General features: G+C 34.5%; 1 protein-coding gene across 3 annotated transcripts in view; it reads left to right on the top strand.

The window, feature by feature from the left end:
• The window catches only part of LOC126775002 (phospholipid phosphatase 2-like), a 35,954-nt gene extending 16,696 nt beyond the window's left edge, over positions 1-19,258 (top strand). For 2 of the 3 annotated variants that reach the window (XM_050496711.1, XM_050496712.1), the window contains exons 2-7: positions 4,487-4,586; positions 14,244-14,398; positions 14,907-15,121; positions 15,781-15,907; positions 16,504-16,686; positions 17,487-19,258. In XM_050496711.1, coding sequence (XP_050352668.1) covers positions 4,487-4,586; positions 14,244-14,398; positions 14,907-15,121; positions 15,781-15,907; positions 16,504-16,686; positions 17,487-17,612 — 906 coding nt within the window. In that variant the 3' untranslated portion in view covers positions 17,613-19,258. Of the gene's footprint in view, positions 1-1,440; positions 1,579-4,486; positions 4,587-14,243; positions 14,399-14,906; positions 15,122-15,780; positions 15,908-16,503; positions 16,687-17,486 lie in introns of those variants that run through there. The other variant, XM_050496713.1, reaches the window with a different exon arrangement.
• Positions 19,259-20,229: the final 971 nt, after the last annotated feature.

Raw genomic sequence — 20,229 nt, 5'->3', positions numbered from 1 at the left:
AAATTATAAGCTCTGGGATCGAACCAGCAATCTTCGGTTAAAATTCACGTGTTCTAAACAATTCAGTTCTCTTATATGTATATATTATGTATAGTTATATATGTGCACATACAAAACAAATTATATTGGAACTTTATGAACGCATTCTGCGTTCAGTAAAAATTAGTTCTTCATGTTTTTTTTTTTGGTTTATTGAAATTTCCGATGGAATTGACAAAATATCAATTATATTTTGTCAATTCCTTAACCGTAACAACCTGTGAATGTCCCACTGCTGGGCTAAAGGCCTCCTCTCCCTTTTTGAGGAGGTTTGGAGCTTATTCCACCACGCTGCTCCAATGCGGGTTGGTGGAATACACATGTGGCAGAATTTCAGTGAAATTAGACACATGCAGGTTTCCTCACGATGTTTTCCTTCACCGTCAAGTGAAGATGAATTATAATCACAAATTAAGCACATGAAAATTCATTGGTGCTTGCCCGGGTTTAAACCCACGATCATCGGTTAAGATTCACGCATTCTTACCTGGGCCTTCTCGGCTCTTTTCAATTCACAAAATAATAATACACAAAATATTTTAGTAGTTTTTTAAACTTATGTATTATATAATAATTTCCAAGAACATAAAAGAATATACCAAGAATTGTATTATTCAAGCATAGTTTTAAGTCACTGTTACGCATTTCTGCAATGACCGATAACACGCGAAAACGTATACGAAAACGTTTTGTGAAATCACATATATACAATCTTATCACACTTCGATATTATCAATGTGTGACGATGAAGCCAGAACCAATACATGTATTCAAACAACATACATATAACTAACTATTGCATTTACATTTACATTTACAGACATTTGTGTCATGTCTTGTGTCATGTCTGTTTGTGAACATGTCTGCTTGGCCTGAGTGTGGGTGGGTGTAATTATCTATATGTATTTAGTAGAAAATGTAGTGTATCAGTAGTATATGTAGTGTATCAGTTGTCTGGTTCCCATCGTACAACCTTGTACGATGGAAACCAAGATGGCCGTGTGTGAATAATGTCCCAGGATATTATTATTATTGCCCGCTTGTTTCGCTTTTATATGTTAACATATATCTATACAGTACAATCTCGATTATCCGAACGATGACTTAGTTTATCCGAACACTCAATTATCCAAATTTTGGCGCAAAAGATACATTGCTTAATACTTGCTGTAACCGCCGTGAGCAACGATGTATCTTTGAGTGCGGAGGCATTTGAATGGTTTGAGAGACAAGAGAATGTAGAAAATATTTATACGAATGTAACTTTTGCCATAGACAATTTACGCTTTTTTTAATTTTTAATGTATCTCATTGGCGCTTCAATATACAATCGATATCTCAAGATAAGATATGAATAATTACATTAATATTATATTAGTCACAATTGAATCAGTCTGTTGTAAACGATTCTACATAAACGACACACCTGTCATTATTTTTTTTTAATTTATTTACTCGTGATGTGAGTTTTTTTATTATAGTTTTTTTGTTGTGATTTCAAGATTATAGCTGAATATGCAATCATATGGTTCGATGTCGGTAATATACTTTTTTATATGTCTTATTACATTAGCGATATAATTTTTTTCTGATTCGAAAAAAATCAAAGGGGAAATCCCTTATTTCAATTGTGGAATTTTATTTGGCATAAGATGTTCTCGTGTTTGTCGAATTTGACAGAAATACGACAATATGTAAACGATTCAATTGTATTTGTCGAAATCGATGAGAACGTGGACACTGTCTGTTTTTAATTACACATTAAAGGATTCTAATTCTCAAATTTTTTATTTAGGTATATAGGTATTTGTTTTGTTGCCTTTATAACCCTTCTCAATATATGTACGGCACTAAATCTCTAATGCAAAATGTTTCCATAAACTAACCCGTCATTATAATATTGGAATATAGAATAGAATAGAATATGTTTTATTGTACACCAAAAGAGTTACAGAAACATACAGAAGCATAAGCACAAAAATAATAAAACCTATTAATATACAAATGGCGACCTTATCGCTAAAAAAGCAATCTCTTCCAGACAACCTTTGGTTGGAGGACTTTAGATAAATAAAGCGGTAAGGAGGATATATAGGAATAGATAAAATGAACTGCCTCGTTGGTCTAGTGGCTTGATGTAAGGCCGCAGACCCGGAGGTCCTGGGTTCAATTCCCAGGTCAGGCCAATAAAAATTTATTAGCTTTTTCTGTCAGAAAATTCTCAGCAGCAGCCCGGAGTCTGGAAGTTGGAAGTTTGTTCACTCCCATGCCTCGGAAAGCACGTAAGACCGTTGGTCCTGCGCCTAAACTCTTTCCGGTCGTGTCGTATTGCCGTCCCATTATGAGAGTTAGGGAATAGACAGTGCACTTGTGTTTGCGCACATACTTGTGCACTATAATATCTCCTGTGTAGTTGGCTAATCTCAGATCAGAGAGTCAATTCTACTAATTTATAACGGTTACAATAAGTTTCCGATTCACCTCCGATGTAACTACGATCGAACAGAAACTGGATCGTTCTTTTAGTAAAATAGGAAAACGGGTAAACGACAACGATAACGTTTCGATACGATTGCGATCAAGTGACACTTTGTTTTATAACACAAACATATGTACAACCACAAGTAGACACTAATACTATGACACACATAATCCAATAAGACGCTGGCTGGCAAATCCGATACGCCTGGAAAGAGAAAAACCAAAGTCTTTGAGACTTGGGCTTGAACTCAGGATATTTGGATTTGCTTCTTCTGCTTCTCGATTTGATATTGGGGTTTTATAAGCTAGACCATGACTTAATAAGCTAGGCAACTACATATATACTATGTTATAGCAACTATTTATATAATATAGAAATACATTATCAGCAAATGTAAACTTTACTTGACATACCCTCCTACAGGAATGTAAAATTCACGCTGTTTAGTCTAAATTAATAAAGCGGTTGAAATTTCGAGGTTCAGCTACATATAGTATGTATATTATATTATTAAAACCTTTTCCAAAACGGTATTTAATGGTATACTTTTTTTTTTTAATCTTTCTACTCATGTTGCTATAATTATGTGTTAATGTATTTTTAAAACAAATATTGTAATTGTTGTGGCTACTTTAAAAAGCTTCACATGTTAGCTATTTTCACTAAATTGTTTTACATTTGTCATTAAAACATGTAGTAGCTACTAGTGGTCCTTAAAATAAATAAAATAAAAATAAAATAAAAAGTATATGGTTATGTTACATAGCGATGTTGAAATCGCAAATTCTATACTGACTTTTTTGGCTATTGTCATCGCCACTTAACACAAGCTTTACGTTTAATTGAAGGGGTGAATACTTGTTGATTAGGAATGTTCGTAATTTTCTTAAAGGGAAATTGCTAATATACTTTTGTTTTAATATTCTTTACAAATTTACCGTATCTCTAAATTTGTTATAAAACTAAATAATTACAAGACATAAATTTCATTGTTTAATTGACTGAATCCTTAAGATTTCGATCCCTTGTAATATAAAATACAACAAAATGTCTGCCATTAGACGTTAAGTGCTCAGTTAAGGTCAATAGTCCTTTAAGGGCGCGTACAAGGACATTCAGCCAAGGTCAACCTGACCTTGCGACCTTTGCGATCGATGACGGGAGTTAGATAACGTTTATGTTATGAATTGTCTTGTTGGATAAATAGTTCAAAGGATTCGAGTGTTATTTTTTTTATTAGGATAACGAAGATAACATTATACATGGAGGCAATTAATGTGTTCTAAGCATGCATCATTAATATAGTAACTACGTACACAGATTGAATAATTGTTATATATATAAAGTAAAAAGTTTTTTATTACACAAAAAAATTATCCGGTATAGCATTGAGCATAATGATATAATAACAAAAAATATTTTAATTAAGAATGAAACAATTCAAAGTAGGTAATTGCTAATTGTAGGTAGAAATTAACAGCTTTACTTACAGACGTTACTTAGCGAGTGATTAATTAAACAACGCTGTGTCTTCTTCTTTCGAATGTCAAATCAATGATGAAAGAAAGAGATAAATCAGTGTTTAACTAAACAGCCGCTAAGCAACGTTTTCAAGGCCGTAAATTATTATTTCTGTAGGTATGCATTTATTTTTAATTTTCATGAACATTCATTTGACATATTGACATAATTTGACAGTAATTTTAATTTTACTTGGAAATATATATATTTGTTGACATAAGGTATTATGTAATACAGGCTCCGAATTATTCTGACTATGTTGTACTTAACTACAGTCAATTCGGCAGAATAACATATTGCTGTCTCTGTCTCGTGTATGTTGTGTATGGAGATTAAAAGGACGGTCGTTTAGTTTATTAATATGGATTGTATCTTGTAATAATCATTTACACAAAAATATCTCTGTAAATGGATTTGTTTTTATATTAACTATTTTTTTTACAGCGAAGAGACCACGAGTCGCAGGTTCTGAAACAGAAAAATTGTAGCAATTTACACTGGCTATGGTGGACGTTTGGTGTTGATGTACCTTTATTTCTAATCGGTAAGTCAATTATTTTAAAACGGATATTTGTCACACAGATAATCGAATAATATGTAAATTAAAAGTAAATAAAGCTATATTAATTTATTTTTAATTTATATAATACAAAATTCTAAGCACAAGGTCATACATATAAGTAATTCTAAAAATTAATAATACTTCTTTTTATTCTGTTGTTGTGTCATAAGTAAACCTTTTATTATGTTAATATGAAATATGAGTTAATCGAATGAGTTCTCAAGCACGTCATCACCACCTACTTCGAAAAAAAAATGGTTAACGGTTTTATTACCATAAAGGTTCTAGCTGCGTCGAAAAAAGATTTAAGTCGTACCGGTTCTAATAAATCGATGTTATGATACAGATAAAAAATACAGTTTTAAATATTATCACTAATAAATGTAGGCTGTATACTTAATAATAAATTACATTTTGATAATTTAAGATTTGAAATAAATTTCGATAGTAACACTGCTTTTGTTTTTATTTATTTGTAGTATTTTATCTGAACACGAGTCGTTATTATATGATCAATGAGATTAAGAGACAAAAAGGCCAGCCTACTTTCAGCATGTCAGTTTTTTTAAATAATACACGTAGTTAAAATTAATGAAGTCGTAACATGTTTTTTTATGGCACAAAAAACCAAGGTATTCTTTCTTTGTCCTCTAATTCAAAATATAAACAATCCGAAACGTATTATAGATCATTAACGGATAGCTGCATAATTTTTAAATAAAAAAAGTTATGGTACACATGTGTGGACCCCACCGTGACGCATGTGGCACAATGCACGCAATCGCAGTCATTATGAAAAAAGTTTAATAAAAAATGCAGTGTGAACGAACTCATGCAATATGTCAATTATTTAAATTTTACGATTTTTTTAGAATACCATTTTTGAATCAATTTTGATTGAAAGTTTGAAACCTGATAGTTATTGTAAGAAAAATATTAAGATGAGTATAATTCCTAGTTTTTTACGGCCTTACTCATAAGCAGTATATAACTTAGCTTGATATTTGAAAGATGAAGACGCCATTACTTGACCAACCGCTAAACATCACTTAAAGTAAAGCCGTTAGTTTTCAAAGTTTCTTGGATATGAAATAAATACATTTAAATTTATTATCTGTATAATAAAGGCTATTTATACATCATGGATACGTACCTACGTTACAAATTATTCATGACTTAGGTATAATGCCAGTTCATAAGCGACACTTATACCTCAACAATGATTAACAAGTAGCAAAACAGTTAATAAATATCAAAGATATGATAATACATGTTTGTATTTCTTATATTTGCCTTTTTAGAAAGATAGATAAGACACCGTGATTTTGCTTTACTTCATACTCACAATCAGACAAATATAAAAATATATATCATTATACTTATACATATTTTAAACATAATGATAAGTGTACATACATTAAAAATTATTACTTATTAACCTAATAAGTAACGATTTGTTTGAAACAAATCGTGGCGGATTTCTCAGTTCGTTCGTTGATTATTGCAACAAATTTTCAAAATTGATGTGTTTCCGTGGTCTTAATTTTTCATTCAGCTGAATACATACTACTACAGAAATAAAAACGTGCGATTTGGTTCAGCTAATGTTTGACACTGTACAATCTACACTTGAAATTATCACGAAATTATCAATTATAAGGACTGATCCATTCTTAAAGTATTCCAAATTAAAAATACCTGGCCGATATTACTTCCGACATCCGAATGAAACAATTATATTAATTGTAGGCTGTATGATTTTATGCTATCCTCGTGATATTTCCTCAATCGTTAAGCTATATAATTCGTATTTTTGTGTAGATCTGGTATGACGGGCGAGTAAAACAAGCTTAAGCTTAATTAATCAAGCTATCAACTTAACATCTCACTGTCGGCGGCTTAGCAAAGTTTTAGAATAATATAATGTTCCAATATTAAAAAAACCGCATCTGATATATTAATGTTAAGTTATGATTAAATTTAAAATTTCAAATGACTACATATTTTTCCCGCCTTGTAATTATGAGTTCGAATAATAAAACGATTAAGAGAACCTATTTATAAATATCAATTAACCTCAATGTAGTTTCGGTACCCTATTTTAATAGTTTTTTAATTAAAACGTGTGTGTATGTATATACAAATTCATATGTAGTATTATAAAATAAATTTATCTTTATCTATCTTATTTATAACTAAACATTATTTTGATTAACTGCTAATTGAAAATTAGTCTTGCTAAGGACTATAAAGTAGTAAATAGCGATTGAACTAGCAACTGGTAGCGCCATCTATCGTCGAGTAGCAAACGTTGTCAAAATTATTACAAATGAAAATAGCTTTTGTATATAATTTATGTTGTTATAAAAGTTGTGTAAAATAAAGTGATAATAAAATCAATTAGTAATGGATACTGAGAATAGTTAATGCCTTTTAAGGCAACTAAAAACATCGTTTGTAATTATTGAATTACCTTTGTAGCTGTTATCTTTGGAAGCTACCTACTGGCGGACACACACAACACACATATTCAGTTGTAAATAAGGTTGGCATCCTTGCCCCTAAGGCACAAAGGCAGGATTTTGCATTAAATAAGGCCGGGAAATTTGCTTTAAAAACTGGCAACCCTAGTTGAATCGGTACGTTGGTTTTCTGTAGTGGATTTTCGTTTTTATAATCACGTTAAAAATCATGAAATTAAAAAAAAATGTTTTTATAGTTAAAAAAAGTGTTTTAATGATAATTTAGGAATTTTTTAAAGTAGAGATTATATAAATATTCATAAATGCTTAACAGTCAATATTTTATTTATTTAAACAACATAATCATAAGGCCGGGATCGCAATCGGTTCTGCTATTGTATTTTAAGAAACAAATTTGACTCTCAATGATCGACCGGCGCGATCCTAATAAATTGAAAATAATTTAACGTGTTACACTTATATTGACTTTTACTCAAAAAAAAAAAAACTGCCTCGTTGCTATAATAGCGTAAGTTTATAATTCAAGGTCATGTTTCAGTAGCAGCCTAAAGGTTGGCAGCACATTTCCGTGCCTCTGCTTGGTGCTTCTATCCGATCCTAAATCCTATACTGTTTTTCAATAGAATTATGCAAAAAAAAATCAATGACGTTTTATAAAACTTTTTGACATTTAACAGTTGACGTTTAAGTGACATTTCAATTTTTTAATTGCCATATTTACAAGATTTTTTTTTGATAACGTAATTATACAAAGCGTTTGCTTGTAATAAACATTGTAAGAAACAATAACAAACAGACACATCAAACGATATGACGCAATAGTTAACAGAAAATTGTCTTATCCGCCACGTTGAAATCCACGTGTATACGGAAGGCGACAAAACTAGTCTTTGTTACAGAATTATAACCCCTATGATATATGAAATAAGAGCTACATGTTCCAGGATGGTCAAGTGTACATTGCATTGCTCAATTCCATCCTCTTGCAATCAGCTATTCTATTTGTTGTTGAAACTTTGAACCTAAGTGTAGAACAGTTCCAGGCCAATTGGCTTATATTTACAAGTGTCGTTTAAAAAAGATCTTCAATCTATCTCGGTTACCTGTTTCCTTAGCGTCTTGGCAATTATGTTTAGTTTAATATGACACTTGATTGATTGATTGATTGATCAATTTTTCGTACTTTGCAGTGATTTTACACAATTTTTTACACTTCTTACATCACCAAAAACAGAAAGACCACTTGGATCGAGTTTGTTCGTTTGTCTGCGGATTTTTTTTTTGAAATAGTATCATAGCTTACCAATTTCGATTTTGTACTCGAGGAGGAGGAGGCTGTGCTCGGCTTTGACTATTTTTTTTTATGTATATTTACCGATTTCTCTATCTGTTATGGACCGAATTTTTATATTAATTTAATGATATTATCTTTTGTTATATGTATATATGAAATAGAATTTAGTTCATATAAACGTAATTTGCTAAAAAATCTTTTATATATACATATAGTTTTGATTAAGCTTCCGCTGATAATTCCGGGTATTGTGAAATACCCGTAAAACGTATCTAAATATACCTCTAATAACACTGGTTAGGGTAATCAGTTGGGGTGATTTTCAGTACAAGCATATACTGAAATTGAAATTGGTTGCATTTAATAAAAGAAACCCTTCATTGATTACTGGACAATCACGATTTAATGAGGTAGCTCAATCCTACCGTACCGGAACCTTGCCAATATAGGCATCGAAATTTTATATGTTATAATTGTCAGAATTATCTTTAAAAAAATTACATTAATAATTCAAAAATTGCATGATATTTAAAAATATAGATATCGATATAAAAATAAATAATCTTAATTGTCCGTTTGTCCCCGTGTATACCCGGGGCATATAGTTTATCGAATATATAAAAATAATAACGTAACATTATTCGTTACAAATGGACTCTTCAAATAATAAAACTGACTGCAACGACCAATTCAGTTAGTTGGATTATGCAACATCCTCATTCCTGCACGAACTATATCTAACTACCTGCGATAGTCTCACGTTAAGACCTGTTACAAATGTCTAACGCTTGGAAGAGTATTTATATGTTTGAGTATCACTTCTTGATAAACTCTTCATACGATTCTAAAGAGTAATAAATTAGAATCTTATAATAAGCTCCAGCCCTGGCCCTTGATCAGGGTATAGTGAGATTGTCTTTCAGCGCCCTTCGGTCGACGCTTACACTTCACATAAATTGTATTTCAGTTATATTTATAATTATTGCCACATTAATAAAATGCCTTATGCCTTATACGCTCTGGAAATTGTTTTTGAAAAACTTATTTCGCGCCCCTTGCTACTTGGCGCCTAGCCCGGCCGGCGCTGCTAATAATCGTGTAATTCGTACACATAATATATTTATTTAGTAGCTGATATATGTCTAGGCCTACAAGGCCTATATATACTCTGACCGCTTCGAAATGGGATGACCTCAAATTTCAAAGTGCCTAGGAGCTTTGGATCTCTAAGTCCGGGCCTGCGTCTAATATTCCTTTTGTATATTTGTAATATCTCGTTTGATTAGTTTGTCCTCCAATTTCCTTTTTATTCATTCTTTCTAACCTCCATACACGTGTTATCCTTGTTTTTGTGTATATTTCTATTACGTGTTCGCGGTTGGAAGTTTGGTGGTACATGTTTTTATGTTCCGATTGCAAATCTCTTTTCGTTCCTATTGAGTTATGGCATCTAGCTAACATACATAGCTCAAGATTAACCTTCACATATTTATATCTGATGCGTTATTTGTTAATACCATGCCTGGATAAGATTTTTTTGTAAAATAAAATGAGTATTTATTCCTTGCAAAAAATTATTACGTCGTAAATTTCCATCTCAAAGTCAATTACGCAATTGTACCATCCTGTCACTTCGACATTGACTTTGAACTGAAAATGGCGGAAGCGAGGGTTTGGGCTAATAAATTGGCTAACGATGCCAATGCCCACGCCAATGTCACGCCACGTTGGATGGTCCAAGTAATTTGGAAAAATTCAGAATTTTATTAGACTTTATTTAGAATCAAAACGCCATTTTTATTCCAATTTACAAAAGAAATATATATAATTGTTATTATTTTTCTTAGATCCTTAGAGTTGAAATTAAATTCGGGATGTCTGTATGGATGATCATATATACGAGTGGCTTTTAAGCTGGGGCAACATCTGAGTACCCATCGCTTACAATTAATTTACAAGCGCATGTTGCATCTGTGCAAACTTCACAAACATAAAATAAATATCTAAATATTTTTAACAAGTAAAATGTGAGAAATATTCAAGCAATTTTGGAAACAAAGATTTTATGACATTGATATAAAATATGTAAATAAAATAAATATAATTTAGCATACCAGTTTGTATTACATCATTTACGGCTTATTATTTTGAACGGAACTCGAGTAAATTTAAGATTTGTTTTACACAATCAATCAATCAACAGCCAATCGTTGTCCACTGCTGAACATAGGCCTCTCCCAAGGTGCGCCAAAGCTCCCTGTCCTCCGCCTTCCGCATCCAGTTGGTGCCCGCCACCTTCTTAAGGTCGTCGGTCCACCTGGCTGGAGGGCGCCCTACGCTGCGCTTGCCGATTCGCGGTCTCCACTCTAGGACTCGTCTGCTCCAACGGCCATCGGTCCTACGACATACGTGACCAGCCCACTGCCACTTCAGCCTGCTAATTTTGCAAGCTATGTCGGTGACTCCGGTTCTTTTCCGGATAATCTCATTTCTGATCTTATCCTTCAAAGATACTCCGAGCATAGCTCGCTCCATAGCACGCTGAGCGACTTTGAATTTGTGGACTAGTCCCGCAGTTAGTGTCCACGTTTCGGCACCGTATGTCATGGCAGGTAAGACGCATTGGTTGAAGACTTTCGTCTTCAAACATTGCGGTATAGACGACTTGAGGACTTGACGAAGGTTGCCAAATGCTGCCCATCCCAAGCGAATTCTTCGATCGGCTTCCTTCTCGAAGTTGTTCCTACCGACTTGTATTATCTGTCCTAGGTAGGTATATTCACTAACAACTTCGAGAGGTTTCCCCTCGACGTATATCGGTCCCGGCACGACATGCCTATTGAACATGACCTTGGTCTTGTCCAAGTTCATACCGAGACCGACACACCGGGAAGACTCGCCTAGGCTACGCAGCATTTCGGTGAGTTGTTCCAGCGACTCTGCTATGATGACGATATCGTCGGCAAATCGAAGGTGTGAGATGTACTCGCCGTTTACATTGACTCCATACCTAGTCCAATCCAGCGTTTTGAAAACGTCTTCCAACGCGTTGGTGAACAGTTTCGGGGATATTACATCCCCCTGTCTCACCCCTCTGCGCAGTTGGATCGCCTTCGTCTTACAGTCCTGGATGTGGACAGTCATTGTAGCGGCGTTGTACAGACATCTCAGTACCTCGATATATCTCCAATCGATATGACATCTCTGCAATGAGTCGAGCACTGCCCAGGTTTCGATGGAGTCGAAGGCTTTCTCGTAGTCCACAAATGCCATACACAGCGGCTGATTGTACTCTTCGGTCTTCTGCACAATCTGCCGAACAGTATGGATGTGGTCCACGGTGCTGTAGCCTGATCGAAAGCCGGCTTGCTCTGGGGGCTGGAACTCGTCAAGTCGTCTGGCGAGACGGTTCGTGACGACTCTTGAGAACAGCTTATACACGTGACTCAGGAGGGAGATTGGTCTGTAGTTTTTCAAGAGGGTTTTATCACCTTTCTTGAAAAACAGTACCACCTCACTCCCGCTCCACGTTTCCGGGGTCTTGCCATGTTGGATGACGGAATTAAAGAGGCTTGCTAGCTCTTTCAGGACCGGAGTCCCGCCTGCCTTAAGCAACTCTGTTGTGATTCCGTCATCTCCCGGAGCTTTGTTGTTTTTAAGCTGTTCTAGAGCCGCCCTAATCTCTCCTTGGTCAACGACCGGGAGCTCCTCGGAGTAATGGCGCATAAGAGGGGCGCGCTGGTCATCAATACTGATTCCCACGGGTTTATCCGATCTTGAAGAGAACAACTGCCCATAAAACCTCTCTACTTCTCCGATAATCTCAGGCCTAGAGGTAACGACCCCACCATTTTCAGTTTTAAGTTTTGTCAGACGCGGCCTCCCAAACTTGCGAGCGAACACTTTCGATCCCCGATTTTGCTCAATCGCAGCCTTGATGGCACGGGTATTGGAGCGTCGGAGATCGCGTCGCGTCAGCGTTTTTATTGTTCGGTTTAAGGCCTTATCTGACAAAAACGATGGTAGTTCTCGTCGTTTTCTCATGAGCTCGAGTGTCTCAGCAGAGAGTTTTGGTGCGTTGTCTCTTCTCTGTGGCGGAAAACACTTGCGGGATGTGTTTTGCAGTATTTTGACCAGCGTGTCGGTTCTCTCATCAATGCTGCTTATGGTTTCCAACGCGGTGAATTGATTTTGAAGTTCCATTTGGAACTTTTCGGAGCCTTGAGCAGCTTGGAGCATGGTAGGTCGGAGAGTAGACCTCATCATTCTCGATCTTTCGGCTTTTAAGTTGATATTTAGAGTGCCTCGAACCAAGCGGTGATCACTTCCGGTATTAAACCTGTTGATCACTGAAACATCTCTAAATATGTGCCTTTTATTCGAAATGATAAAGTCTATCTCGTTCCTTGTCACGTTATCGGGGCTTCGCCAGGTCCACCTCCTCTGAGGCTTCTTTTGAAAGAAAGAATTCATCAAAAAAAGCCCCTGCGCTTCGAGAAAGTTTACCAGCATTTGCCCCCTGTGATTTCTGCAGCCCAAGCCGTAAGGTCCGACTTTCGATTCACCGCTATCTTGTACTCCCACTTTAGCATTAAAGTCTCCCATAACAACATTGTAGTGGGCCCTCGAGGTGTCGTTGAGGGCCTTTGCGATGTCCTCGTACATCGCTTCGACCACATCATCAGAGTATGTCGAAGTTGGCGCATATACCTGTACAACCTTCAGGGAGTACCTGTCGGAAAGTTTTAGGACAAGGTACGCTACCCGATTCGACACACTACTGATTTCCACAATGCTGCTAATGAGATCCTTTTTGACAAGAAAACCGACACCACCCTGGGAGAGGTTATCACCTTCGCGGAAGTAGAGTAAGTTACCGGACTCTAGAGTTATCGTGTCCTCCCCCTGTCTTCGGACTTCAGATAACCCCAGTATATGCCAGTTTATATGACTTAACTCTACTTCTAATTCGGCGAGGTGATGGTCCAGCCTCATCGAGCGTCCATTATACGTTGCCATTTTCAGTCGTTTTATACGGTAGCCTGCCGTGAACCGGTGATTCTTAGCACCCCCTGCCCTGCCGATACCGCGACCGCTACCTTGGTCGGGCCTAGCGGGCTTGCCGGTAACTGGGGGCCTTTTTTTGGGCGCATCTGCCATTAAGGGAGGGGTTTGCCCATACTCGCCGCGCTGGGCAGGCGTGTTGGCGAGCGCAGTAGGGGGTAAGATGTTAATGGGAGGGGGGACGCTGCTGCCCATCCCCCCTTTTCCCCGTCCCTCAGTCGCCTCTTACGACACCCACGGGATGAGATTGGGGGAGTACTATTCTAAGCCGGTACTCCACGGCACATACATATTGTTTTACACATACTAACAGATTACCTTAAATATAAGCTAGCTTAAAAAAAAGCGTCAAGCCAAGCATCTGCTATGGCTTAAAACATTCTAGTATTAGCACAAATAAAAAATTTGCAACAATAACTTTGTAATATAAATTCATTGAAGAGTCTAAGTGCGATGTGGTTTATTAATAACTTCATTAAAAGATAAATTTACCTTTACACGACAAAGAAAAGAAAAAAGATGTTATCTTTGCAACAATTTCAGGAGAACTCGTGCATTGAAACTTAATTGCACGGAAAAATATTTCTGAATAAAATTCTGTGTATTTTTACTCTGTGACCATCCGTTATAGAAATAAAACAAAGCGAAGATTTTATCTTCTCAAATGCAGTAAAAGATTTGTGAAAGATTATTAATATTAAAATGGCCGTTTAAAATACTATATTTTAAAGTAAATAATAATATAATTTTAAGGTATTATTATCATATATGATAATGTTATTGGTGTTTTCTTCTCAGTGGTAATATTAGTGGGTCTCTTCGAGTTCGGAATAATCCCCCACTACAAGAGTGGTTTTTATTGCAATGATCCAGCGCTGTCCTTCCCATTTAAAGGCGATACAGTTAAAATGGAAGTCATAATGTCTACGGTTATCCTATTGCCATTTGTACTTGTAAGTATCAATTTGAAGTCACAAGTCATCCCCAAGGGATGTACAAATTTTGTTCAATGCGTTTTTTAATGTCGCTATGGATTGTAATAGTCTAATTCGATCCATGGATTAGATTGACGGATAAGAAGACTGTAACAAGTAACAGCCTGTGAATGTCCTCTCGCCCTTTTTGAGGAAAAGGTTTTGAAGCTTATTCCACCACGCTGCTCCAATGCGGGTTGGTGGAAAACTGTAACATTAATAAATAAATTGTTATCCGATGCACTATAATATTTTTGTGTCTGTACACTTAGTACACTGTTGAACACTAAATGGTAATAAAGATTATTCACTTTACACATGCGATAGATATGTGTGAGGTTTAGAGCTTATTTCACCAAGCTTATCCAATGCGGGTTGGTGGTATAATCTCCTCAAGAGAAGACGAGTCCTTGCCCAGCTATAGCACATTAAGAGGCTTCTCTATTTTCAACTTCGTTATGTTATAGTTAATCCAATTTCTTTTCAGGTCTTCATCACAGAGTTAGTCCTTTTCGATGCATCGTATTCAATCCGCGCCAGATTAGACTTCGTTTCCAAGATAACGTTCAAAATATATCGAAACTACCTCTACGGTATGATATTCAACCTAGGAATTGTTGAAGTTATGAAGGGTATTACGGGAAACCCTAGACCTACCTTCTTTGCCATCTGCGAACCAGACACCGCGAAGACTTGTAATGGGTAAGCTTGTTTTATATTCATGACTTTTGATTATATTTTTACTGATAATACGATTTTACTGGTGGTAGGTATGTACAAACTCGTCTGAGTAGGTACCACCCACTCATCAGATATTCTACCACAAAACAGCAGTACTTGGTATTGTTGTGTTCAGGTTTGAAGGATGAATAAGGTGGTGTAATTACAGGCACAGGGGAAATAACATCTTAGTTCCCAAGTTTGGTGACGCATTGGCGATGTAAGGTATGGTTAATATTTCTTATAATGTCAATGTCTATGGGCGGTGGTGACCACTTACCATCAAGTGGCCCATATGCTCGTCCGCCTACCTTTAAAAAAAACTAATTATTCTCCTGCAAAAACAGTAAGCCGGTTACTATTACATTGTTGTTGTCCTGAGTTAATCAGGGTAGACCGAGATCACTGTCACCGAAGCAAAGCGCAGTAGAAACCGCTATGCGTTATACTGGAACGATTCCGTAGCCATACTGATCCGTACCAAAAAGAGTAATTACAAATGGGTTAGTTGGTAAATTCCAACTTCGGTTGCCCAAGAGACGCCAACCCAGAATATGTACTGTTAATCAAATTATACAGAAAATTTCAAGTAATATCTATAATACCTTTAACAGATGATGACAATGATTCTTTTGTTGCAGTTCTGAATATGTCAGTACTTTCGAGTGTACATCAACACGATTTTCCAGCTGGTATCAAAGCGATTCCTACCACAGCTTCCCTTCAGGGCACACTTCACTCTCTTTATATTGTGGATTTTTTATGGCGGTAAGTGTTTTTTTCGTTTAAGATTACCTTTTATATATCATCATCATCATATGATTGATATTGATACGATGCTGTCTGTATTGATAGTAATTTTATTGTCCTGAGAAACATAATATATGTTCAAAGGTTTTAAACAAAACATGAATCGTTATAACCACAAAATATGACGATATGTCTCCGTAGAAAAACGATATGAATCTTAAAATATACGCTTCACGTGCTGTGTTTGTTTATTATTGATTATATTTCACTTATTTATTATTATAATTCAGTATACTTACTGGTAAAGCTTTGAACTGGTCTGCATGCGTAGTTGCCATCGATCTATATCACCCAACCACTCATCAAACCACCAAACAACATTACGCAAGATTCCGTTTTGCGTTTTGAAGGGTGAGTGAGGTAGTTATAACTGGTTATAATTTCGTTTTTCTCAAGGTTCATGGCGCATTGGCAATATAAGGGATGATTTATATATCCCATTATGCCAATGTTTATGGTACGGTATTTTTCATCAGGACTGACAAATGGACCATCCATTTGCCAGTCCGCTTACCTTTTACAAATATTATTACACCAAATGTTTCCTTCCTCAGTGGTACCTCCAACGTCGTGCGTTCGACTGGCGACACCGCACAGTTTTTGCTGTTCCTTTCCTGCAACTACTTTGTATGACCTACGTGGCTGTATGCTCACTCACACGGATAACCGATCACCGCCATCACTGGTGGGACGTGCTCACCGGGGCTGTTGTGGGGGTGGTCACATTGCTATATACAGTAAGTGATATGACTACTTTTGTTTTTTTTTTACTTCGAAAAACACTTAACTACCCAATTAACACCCATTTTATTTTATTATTATATTCCCAAAGTTTCGATACAAACGTCGCCAACATTAAAACGCCACAACGAATGTCAAAGATTATTTAACCAATGAGAAACCCGACCAATGATATCGCATCATTGGTCGAGATTTCTCATTGGTCAATTCAATGTCAAAGTTGTTTATAAATTTATTTGTCTATACACTTCTTATGATTACAATGGGTTATACACTTTAAATAATATGACGTCATCAGAATACATAGCTGAAATATGTATATATATTATAACATATAAAGATTAACTACATTTCGTTAACTTTGTTAGTTGACAAACAAGGGGCTCGCTAATTAGATCCCGCGTTGGCTCTAAGTTAATTTAGACTGATTTACTGTACAAATATTTGACAAATGTTTTCGGGGGATCACTGACCGCTGATAGTACCATTTAGGATATTTTTGATTTGGAAAGCAACTTTCTTTTCACCCTTTCTTTTGAGAAAAAAATTTCTAAGTTTCTATGTTATCTGTGATTTTTTATTAATGGTCATTTGAAATTACAACATTAAACATTAATGACTTGTTTATTTTTCAACGTTGATTTAATTGTTTGTTTTTTTCAAATGATAATAAAAAAATATTATAAATTTGCAATATATAAAAGCAATCGCAGCTTATGAAAAAATAATGTATTTACTTTTTGACATATAATAATAAGGAATGTCATTATACACCATTTCGTTTTTTTTTTCACAGGTGCTGGCTCTCAGCAATAATTTTAGGACTAAATCTAAGTGTACACAGGAAAATCTCATGACAGACAGCCAACACACCGTGCGCACATTAATCTTTGATGGACCACAGCAAATGGTGGTGCCATGATATTATAAATCATTCGCTATAATTTAAAAAAAAAAACAATCTGTAATCATAACTGACATATCATAAATAATAATTATATTTTATCTGTATTGTTGTATATTTTAAATTAGTTATTTAGTTTAAGTTATTTTATTTTAATTGTATCATACACAATATAGAATACACTTTTGCCTTCTCCAAGAGGAAAGCGTGATTAATTTGTCTATAAATGTTTTTTTTGGCGCTTGTCACAGCCTTGTCAGCTTGTTTTACCGTTCTTGATTTTTCAGTCTTCACCTTTCAATTGTATACAAGTTAGGTACTTGGTGGTTATATTTAACCAAAGCAACATTTGTAGTGCTTTATTTCAATTTAAAGTATGACTGAATCAGTATTGGTTCACGGGACATTACGTCATAGATCCCACGGTTAGTTTGTAATACTTCACCTGAATATACATGTGGTTGGCACCACTTATCATTATGTAGAATATCATTTTTGAGATGACATATTTCGGTTAAAAAAAAATATAAGTATTATATATATTTATTTTAGGTTGCGTATAACAAAGTCAAAATACGATTAATATATTTCTTCCCCCTTTCTTGGCGTGTATTTACGCCATTTGAGTGCAAAATATTCTGCCAATGTCACGTATAAAATAGATGGCACATGTGATATGAGATTATTTGGTTGATAATATTTTTATAATACATAAAATAATTTAATATATCAAAACTAACAATTGCCATGTTTGTTATCTTTGTCTAGTTATATTTTCTTAAATAGGTTAGATCAAATAATTTAACAAGGAATGTACATTGCGTCCACGTAGGTTTAAGTTAAAAAGATACTTAATAATTATAATAATAAAGCAATTACAGTACACCATTTTCATGCTATTTTTTATAATCATATTTTAAAAAATCAGTATTAAATTATTTTATTACAATAAAATGCATAAAAAAAAATTTTGTTGAAATTGTTGTTGTGTGATTTTGTTGTGTGATCTGTATATAAGAGCCTAAAAATGTTTATATTTATTTAGATGTATAATGTGTAATAGTGTAATATTGTCTGAATATAACAATGAAAATGTCGTAAGTCAAGATACTGTTGATGCAGTTATGACATTTTAAATTGTATAACTATATACTTCTATTATATACATATAATTAGTGCATGTGTAAACTGAAGCACGCATATATCAAAAACGATTACGAAGTTAGCAGAGATTTTAAACTTGTATAAAAATATATTTATGTATGTAGTATAGTTTACATAATACAGCTGCGAATAGAAAAAATAGTTTTAAATATTATTGTTATATATTAAACTGATATTATGATTAAAATACCTTACTGGTGGTAGGGCTTTGTGCAAGCTCGTCTGGGTAGGTACCACCCACTCATCAGATATTCTACCGCAAAACATCAGTACTTGATATTGTTGTGTTCCGGTTTGAAGGGTGAGTAAGCCAGTGTAATTACAGGCACAACGGACATAAAATCTTAGTTCCCAAGGTTGGTGGCGCATTGGCTATGTAAGCGATGGTTGACATTTCTTACAATGCCAATGTCTAAGGGCGCTTGTGACCACTTACCATCAGGTGGCCTATATGCTCGTCCGCCTTCCTATTCTATAAAATATATATATATATATATATATATATATATATATATATATATATATATATATAAATATATAAATATAGTATCTGTAAATAAAAGAATAATAATAATTACATTGATACATTTTTTTACTTATCCTTACTCCCTTTAACGACTGTTTACAAAAAAATAATTAATTAACATGCAATACTAATAATAATATATTATGTATGTGATATTCTAATGTTTAAAAATTAGTGAAACATTAAAGCGTCAGCGTCGTTACATTTGAAATCGTTGCACTTAATTTAATATTAAAATCACTGAATTTTCACGGTAATAATTTACACAATTATTTCATAATTTAATAAGCGGATGGATATTTTTACTTGATTGCCCTCCACCCGGGGGGCCTTTAGACAAAGGGCCATAATAACGTATTGCTTCATACACCGTTTATGTAGTTACTCAAATAAGGATGTTGGGATCGATCCCCGTGTGATGCAACTTGTTAAGACGGAGATATTTATGATCAATGTTATCTTTTAAAAAGGATATAATATTGTCTGATGTAAGATGAAATATAGCATGTTTCATTTTGAGTACAGTGGCTTCTATCTTAAGCAGAAAGGTACGAAATACTCATATATATAAATATATATGAGTATATATAAATTTTAATAATATAATATAATATAATAAATTTATAAAAACTTTATTCAGCTGTAATAATTATACTATATTAGTTGCGTGTGTGTGTTTTTAATTTAAAAAAAAATCAAAATTATTTTTAAGTAAGTTCATATAAGCAATGTTGAATCGCCATGTTACCCTGTTTCTTAAAATAAATAGGTATATAATCAAATTTGTAAAATTAAATTTATGAAAGTTATTTTTATTAAATTAATTCGACTACACTTTTTTGTTATTTGAATGTCAATTTTTGTATTGTGTAATAATTCTTATATATTAATGTATTAATAATTAATAATAAGGCTGTTGCTCGGGATCAAGCTAGATGCAATCCT

This window comes from Nymphalis io, chromosome 17 (assembly GCF_905147045.1).
Source record: "Nymphalis io chromosome 17, ilAglIoxx1.1, whole genome shotgun sequence".
Lineage (NCBI taxonomy): Eukaryota > Metazoa > Arthropoda > Insecta > Lepidoptera > Nymphalidae > Nymphalis > Nymphalis io.
This window is presented reverse-complemented; position numbering and strand designations above follow the sequence as displayed.